A 7889-nucleotide genomic window follows, 5' to 3' on the forward strand; every position below is an offset into this window, starting at 1 on the left:
ACAGCATTTACAGTACCACAAGGATTTTATGAATGGAATGTTTTACCATTTGGATATAAGAATGCACCAGGAAGGTACCAACATTTTATGGATAATTATTTTAACCAACTAGAAAATTGCATAGTATATATAGATGATATATTACTATATTCAAGAACACAAGATGAACATATAAAATTATTAGAAAAATTTATACATATTATAGAAAACTCAGGTATAAGCTTAAGTAAAACCAAAGCAGAAATTATGAAAAATCAGATAGAATTTTTAGGAATACAAATAGATAAAAATGGAATAAAAATGCAAACACACATAGTACAAAAAATAATCAATCTTGATGAAAACATAGATACAAAAAAGAAATTACAATCATTTTTAGGATTAGTAAACCAAGTAAGAGAATATATACCAAAATTAGCAGAAAACCTAAAACCTCTACAGAAAAAACTAAAAAAGGATGTAGAATATGGGTTCGATGAAAAAGATAAGGAACAAATAAGGAAAATTAAGATATTGTGTAAAAAACTACCAAAGTTATACTTCCCAGATGAAAATAAGAAATTTACTTATATTGTAGAAACAGATTCGAGTAATCATAGTTATGGAGGAGTTCTTAAATATAAATATGATAAAGAAAAAATAGAACACCATTGCAGATATTATTCAGGATCTTATACAGAACCACAAGAAAAGTGGAAAATAAATAGAAAAGAACTATTTGCATTATATAAATGTTTGTTAGCATTTGAACCATATATAGTTTACAACAGATTTATTGTAAGAACAGATAATACCCAAGTAAAATGGTGGATAACCAGAAAAGTACAAGATTCAGTTACAACAAAAGAAATACGCAGGCTGGTATTAAATATATTAAACTTTACATTTACAATTGAAATTATCACTACTAACAAGAATGTTGTTGCAGATTACTTATCAAGACAAAGCTACCCAAACTGAACCAGATAATACAATGGAAAATCTACTCTTAGCCATGACTACACTTTGTAAGAAAGTGGAAAGTATGGACGAAGAGATACAGCTAATAAAGAAAACAGCTAGTAGTCAGCAGCATGACTCAAAAAATACGGAGATAAGACGATCGGAAGTCTCTAAAATTCCAGAGCTAGAAGGTGACGTTGAGAAACACCTAAAAACTCATAACAGTTTGTTAAATACAGTTGCAGGGAGCAGCACAGCTAGCAGTTCATCTGCAAAGAAGAAGGAAGAAATTAAACCTAGACACATAAATATAAATATGAACAATTTATTTTCAATACCGTTCATACAGAAAAATATCCAAAATACCCAGAACGAAATATTCCTACCACCACAGATAAATACCTACAAAGAAAGTTTGAACCAAACCAAAAAGACATACAACCATATAACCCGTACATACATAGACAACATATATAAAATATAAAACTTTCTAAACAAAAACCCAAGATCCCAAACTACCCAGAATCCAAATGAAGATTATATTACCCATTATCTAACAGGATACAATAAACTAATAGCACTACCAAATACAAATGCAAAACTAGTAGCCACTTTCTACAATTACGGATTACTAGATACCGTATATACACAAACAGGACAGGAGATAGCTACCATACCAGAGTTACACAGAGCATTTATGCAGTACAAAAGAATAACTAAAGGAACATTATTCTATATACGATTTTATTCAGCTACAGCAGAGATATTATATGAAGAGATAAAGCCTATCATACAAGTTATCAAGATCGGACTTACAAGGGAAATGCTCGTACCAGAAAAAATAGAAGAACAAGAAGAGATAGAAAAAATAAATATTCCAGACTTTTATGCAAATAAAAGAATTATTGGAATATCTACTATACTAAATGAACTAGCAAACAACTACCTAAATCAGAATGCTATTTGGAGTTATTATTCAAGAGAACAAACAATGATATATTCAAATTGCAGAGAAATACGAGAAGCAGATATGGAAGAACTAAGACAGTGGGTCTTAAGTTTTTTAAAGCCAGAACAACCTACAACCACAAGAGCTATAAGGACGAATTTCATTTCTCCAGAATTATTAACAAGATATTGCAAGCTAATCAGTCACAAATATCCAGACCACATATGCTCAAAATGCAAAGGAGAAGATAATATCGTTCCAGACGTACAACTGGAATAAACAAAGAAGAAGATTACTGAAGAAGAAGACGACAAACTAGGCGACAAAAAGCTATGGCAGACAAGATAAAGTGAAAGAATTACTAGATTCTTTTCTTTTTCTTTTCTTTAATGTAAAAGTCGTAAAGTAAATAGTCTTTTACTTTACAAATAGTAAGAGTCAGTCTCATGAACAGTAAAAGTCGTTCATGAATAGTAAGAGTCAAGAGTCAGTCTCATGAACAGTAAAGGTCGTTCATGAATAGTAAGAGTCAAGAGTCAGTTTCATGAACAGCAAAGGTCGTTCATGAACAGTCACTTTTGTAATATTTAAATAAGCCTTTCAATTATCAATAAAAAAAACAGGCTGCAACTTAGCAACCAAATCTCTCTCTTCTCTCCTCTCTCTAATATACTCAAAGATAAAAATACAGGAAAGCTAAGAATCAAGAAGCTATGGATAAACAAGAAGATATGAAAGCTATGGATCAACAGGGAGTTACCGAGAATCTACAAAAACAGGTATGTCATATTATAACTATGAGTAGCTAAACTAGTATATTCCTGATAATCTCTTACATGTAGATTATAATCATACATCATATAATAGTACTGTTATAGAAATCATCTTGAGAAAGTTTGCCATGAAAATATGCTAAGAGTAGGTAAACCCAGACTATGCATCCTAAGGTTGAAACCGGTAGGCAAAGAAGCTGTTTAGGGGAGTAAACGAAGTTGAAGCACTGTTAGGGTAACTGATTGAAGCAAAAAGTCATGGTAGTGACCAGAAAAGATGATTAAAATAACTTATTATAATATGATGAATAATTATAATAGACATAGAGATTAAAGGGAATATGTTTAGCAAATCATATGATAAAATGAACACTTATTTAATAGATGATGATCTTAATTATAAAATACTTATACTATATATACTAAGAAATATCAATAATGATGTAAGAAGAATAATCTACGAGAAATTACTTAAAATTGAAATAACAGAACTAATGAACCAAAATTGGACAGAATTAATTATACCGGAAATAGATTTATATGAATTAGACATATATTTTGATAACACATGATGAATCATATATATCTACAATATTGGCAACAAATTACAGATAATATAGATTTACTAACAAATCTAGTAAAAAATAATATAGAAGAATATCAAAGAACCCAAGATATAGAATATATAGAATATGTATTAGAATGTATATCAGAAATAATTAGAATAATTCCATTACAAAAAGAATTTTATGAAAAAGCCTTTAACATTTGACTAAATAATAAATGAAATCAAGTAAAAATGAAGGGACCGTAAAAATGATAATTTTACTGTTCCTATGAGTGTTCTTTCTATATATCCTGGTGTTTCTGTCATTCCTATTTTATTGTCTATCAATTGTTTAGATAAATATCCTATCCATAGTTGGATTGTTTTATTTATATCTGCTACGCAATCTAAATCTAAAAAGTTATATTGTTCTGATATTGGTTTTGGTGTCCATTTTTTATTTAATCTACTATCCCATAGTGTATTATATCTATCATGTTGTTCATAGTTAGCTGTATAATAATTTGGGTATAATCCTTTTGGATTTTTTTACACCTGATGTACTAGGTTTTTCTTCCATTTTTACATCTCCTGTATTTACTTCTACGTTTTTTGTTTTTTCTATACTTTCTAAAAGTTCTGTATATGTTTCACTTATTTCGCTTGATTTTGACTTTTGGTCATCTATATTATTATCTATTTCTTCAATTCTGAGAGTTTCTTCTGTTTGTAATATTTGTTTAAATTTATTTATTTCATCTGTTAATTCTATTTCTTTGCTTTTCTCTCTTTGTTTATTTTCATATAATGCTTTTAACATATTTAATTCTTTTTCTAGTGCTATAATTTTTGTGTTTTTTATTTCTTCTAATTGTTGTATTTCCTTGTTTGCTTGATTTTTAATAGTTTCAATTTCTTTTTTCTTATCGATTTCTTCATTTTCTTTACTTATTCTTGTCATAGGAACAAATAAGGAAAATTAAGATATTGTGTAAAAAACTACCAAAGTTATACTTCCCAGATGAAAATAAGAAATTTACTTATATTGTAGAAACAGATTCGAGTAATCATAGTTATGGAGGAGTTCTTAAATATAAATATGATAAAGAAAAAATAGAACACCATTGCAGATATTATTCAGGATCTTATACAGAACCACAAGAAAAGTGGAAAATAAATAGAAAAGAACTATTTGCATTATATAAATGTTTGTTAGCATTTGAACCATATATAGTTTACAACAGATTTATTGTAAGAACAGATAATACCCAAGTAAAATGGTGGATAACCAGAAAAGTACAAGATTCAGTTACAACAAAAGAAATACGCAGGCTGGTATTAAATATATTAAACTTTACATTTACAATTGAAATTATCACTACTAACAAGAATGTTGTTGCAGATTACTTATCAAGACAAAGCTACATAGGAGACCAATTATACCTAATGATAGAAAAAGAAACAGCAAGATTAGAAGATAGCCTGACAGCTATGACAAGAATAAGTAAAGAAAATGAAGAAATCGATAAGAAAAAAGAAATTGAAACTATTAAAAATCAAGCAAACAAGGAAATACAACAATTAGAAGAAATAAAAAACACAAAAATTATAGCACTAGAAAAAGAATTAAACATGTTAAAAGCATTATATGAAAATAAACAAAGAGAGAAAAGCAAAGAAACAAACTTTCTTATGGTTTTATTAAATTAAATGAAGTGCTCGATGTTTTGAAATTTTATATTGTCTATGTTGTTTCCTTCTTAAGTCCTTGTTATTTTTACATGAGGGTGCTTATGATGCATACACGTACTCTTCTATATGCACTTACGCCCCTTTTGTCGGGGTGTTGTATATATCTCTTTCGTGGATGTAGGTGGTGGTATTGTGGACGGCGTGTACCCTCACTAGGTACTTCCTCATTTCCTTCAATCATTGGTGTGCCCCTTCATGTTTGGAGAATTCTTTTATTGTTACAAACTTTGATGATTTATTTGGGTATAGTCGTGGCCTTGTCACTATCACTTCTTCTTATTCGTATTATCATAGATGCTCCACAAACACATGTGGGTTATAGTATGTTTTTCTCATTTCATATTAAGGTTTCATATGGTATGTATGAGTAACTATTTTTCGTATTTAATATTTTAAAGTTAATGAAGGATAAACGCTTTAGGAAAATGTTTTATGTACTTAAAGCATGCATGGGTGATGAATAACGAGTCATGAAATATTAGTTCACTTGATCTAGTAAGGTATTGGGTGCCTTGCCCGCCCTCCAAGGTTGGGGTGTGACAAACTTTTGGACTGGGGCTGATATTTTCCGTCGAGCTTTCCAAAGCTAACGAGAAAATTCTAGCCCTTCAAGATGAACTTGCTAAGAAAGAAGAAATTGAAATCCAATTAATTTGGGATCATATCGCTTTCGGCTATAAGCTATGGAGAAAGAATTAGAAGCTGCTCTCGAGCATTCGGATGAACTTGCTCAGGCTAGTAGTGACGGCAGAGCTATCTTGCAAGAAGCTTACGATAGGTTGGCCTAGAGACTTGAAGAGGTGGAGGAGAAGAATGAGCTAGATGAGACTCATTTGAACACTCTTCATGAAGTCTATGCGGGAAGCCAAACATAGAGAAGGAGCATTTGGATCTTGAAGCCCAAACAAAAGACATCCGAGCACTCCTATGCCTTCCATTCCCCCACAGAAGAGAATATAGCCTCGAGGTTGATGAAGATGGCTCAAAATACTTGGGCGAAAGTAACAAATAAGAAGGGATTTTGGCACCTCCTACATTTTTGCTCTTTTCGGCTACTCAACTCCTGTATATTCCTTCATCTTTTGGTCCTCTATTTTCCTTTTCTTGATCCCGACCCTAAAGCGAATAGACCTGATATAGTCTTTCTTGAATATTGTATTTTATATATCCCAATTTTTGAACTATCATCGAAATTTAGTGAACAGCATTTTGAATCTCGTGTGCATTTTTAAATATTTCATACTTAGAAATATTGTTTTGGACTTTTTCGGGCATTCTTGGAGCCTTAGTCGTAATATTTAGTTGTATGCAAGATTTATTTCCGTTTTGGAATAATAGCTTTCAAACCGATACCTTGAGTATTCAGTTTTTATTGTTAGTTTCCTAGTGAAATTGGCATGAGGAAACTATATCAGGATTTAATCTTGATGCTTGTGGAAATGACGTCTCATTTGGCATGTTGGGATATTACATCCTTAGTAATAATTAAACAAAAATGGAATAAGTTATCTGGTAACAAATTTCAAGACTTTTCATAAAGTTCAAGATTTTCTATTCAAGAAATCAAGATAACTGATCCTTACAACTTCTGCTAAGTTTCTTTCAAGATAACTTAGTTTCATTTCGAATAGAAAGGAATGCATATACTAAATGTAAACAATGAAATTAACTCGAGCCTCATAGACGGGCTTTTTGTTTCAATACGTTAATCTAAATTAGGGAGCAAGAACAATTGTGTGTTTCTTGTTACGCGCAGCAGAAATCGTTGTAATTGCTACCAAAAAAATTGCTCCCAAATGTACTTTAAATCACTAGGAAATAAAGTTAATCTTTCACCAATTAAATTCCCTAACTTGTGTGTTTTTCGTGTGGAGAGGATTAGTCAGAGAGAAAATTTCTATGTTTAAAAAAGTTGTGTTTTCTCTTTAACATAAATAGGCAGAGTAATAGCGGTTACGGAAGATAACCCACCACTCCCTTTTTTGCACGTTCACTTTAGTGGGAGTTTGTGATTTAGTGGTAACTTCTCTTAATCCCTCTCACTTATCTCTCCTAACCGGGTCGAATCAGCCCACATGAAGCGACCCATGACCCATAATCCAACAGCTCCCACTTAGCTCATAGTGGGCTAGACCGATGTCTTTAACACGCAATTCATACCGGCAAATAGTTGGTACGACCTGCGAGCACAAAGAGCTATAACATTCCAAAACCAATTAAAGGTTATACTAAAGCTCTATGTAGAAATCCAATCACATACGGAAAGGATTCACTACTAGCATGAGGATCTTATTAATCGCAATACCTGAGACATCATTCGCTACTCCTATAGCTTGTTATCTAATCCCTCATCCTCGAAAAGAGGTAAACTCGAGTTCATGAATAACTTTGTATTCATAATTATATTTGATATCCTCATGGTAAGTGTAATGTTCGACCTATGAATATAAGTTAAATAACAAAAAAAATTCTTTTTAGTTGTCTTTCCTTTCTACTTGAATCTTTCCATTCCAAATCAACTGTTTTCCTAGACATGCACTGCATTGCCGAATCACTCATGGCTATTAGTGACATGCTAAAGTAGCAACATTGATTGGCACTTCAAGAGACAGTAAAAGGTCAAAGGATATTTCAATAAAAGTTAATATAACTTCTTTGGGATCTCACACAATGAAGAAGCATGGATTCATTCTTCCTTTATCCCATGGTTGATAGCACACGTAGTATGAAACACATGTTACGGTGTTCTTACCTTATATTGGCGCGTGTGTATTATTCTTTTAATCATTCAACACCGTACAGATCTTGGTCTAGACACCTCCAAATGTCTAACCCAAGTTTCTCACTGTAATAATCCTCAAATCCAACTTTTTGGAGAAACTCGTATCTGGCTTACAAAATAATTCATATTCAAATATTAAAATTT

At 31.4% G+C, this 7889-nt stretch overlaps 1 protein-coding gene across 1 annotated transcript; it reads left to right on the forward strand.

The window, feature by feature from the left end:
- The first annotated feature begins 916 nt into the window (after positions 1-916).
- On the forward strand, positions 917-2781 carry LOC138901408 (uncharacterized). Its single transcript, XM_070189169.1, has 4 exons — positions 917-1355; positions 1503-1989; positions 2583-2670; positions 2770-2781. Exons 1-4 carry the CDS (start codon positions 917-919, stop codon positions 2779-2781), a joined length of 1026 nt encoding a protein of 341 aa, XP_070045270.1.
- Positions 2782-7889: the final 5108 nt, after the last annotated feature.

Source organism: Nicotiana tomentosiformis, chromosome 11 (assembly GCF_000390325.3).
Source record: "Nicotiana tomentosiformis chromosome 11, ASM39032v3, whole genome shotgun sequence".
NCBI lineage: Eukaryota > Viridiplantae > Streptophyta > Magnoliopsida > Solanales > Solanaceae > Nicotiana > Nicotiana tomentosiformis.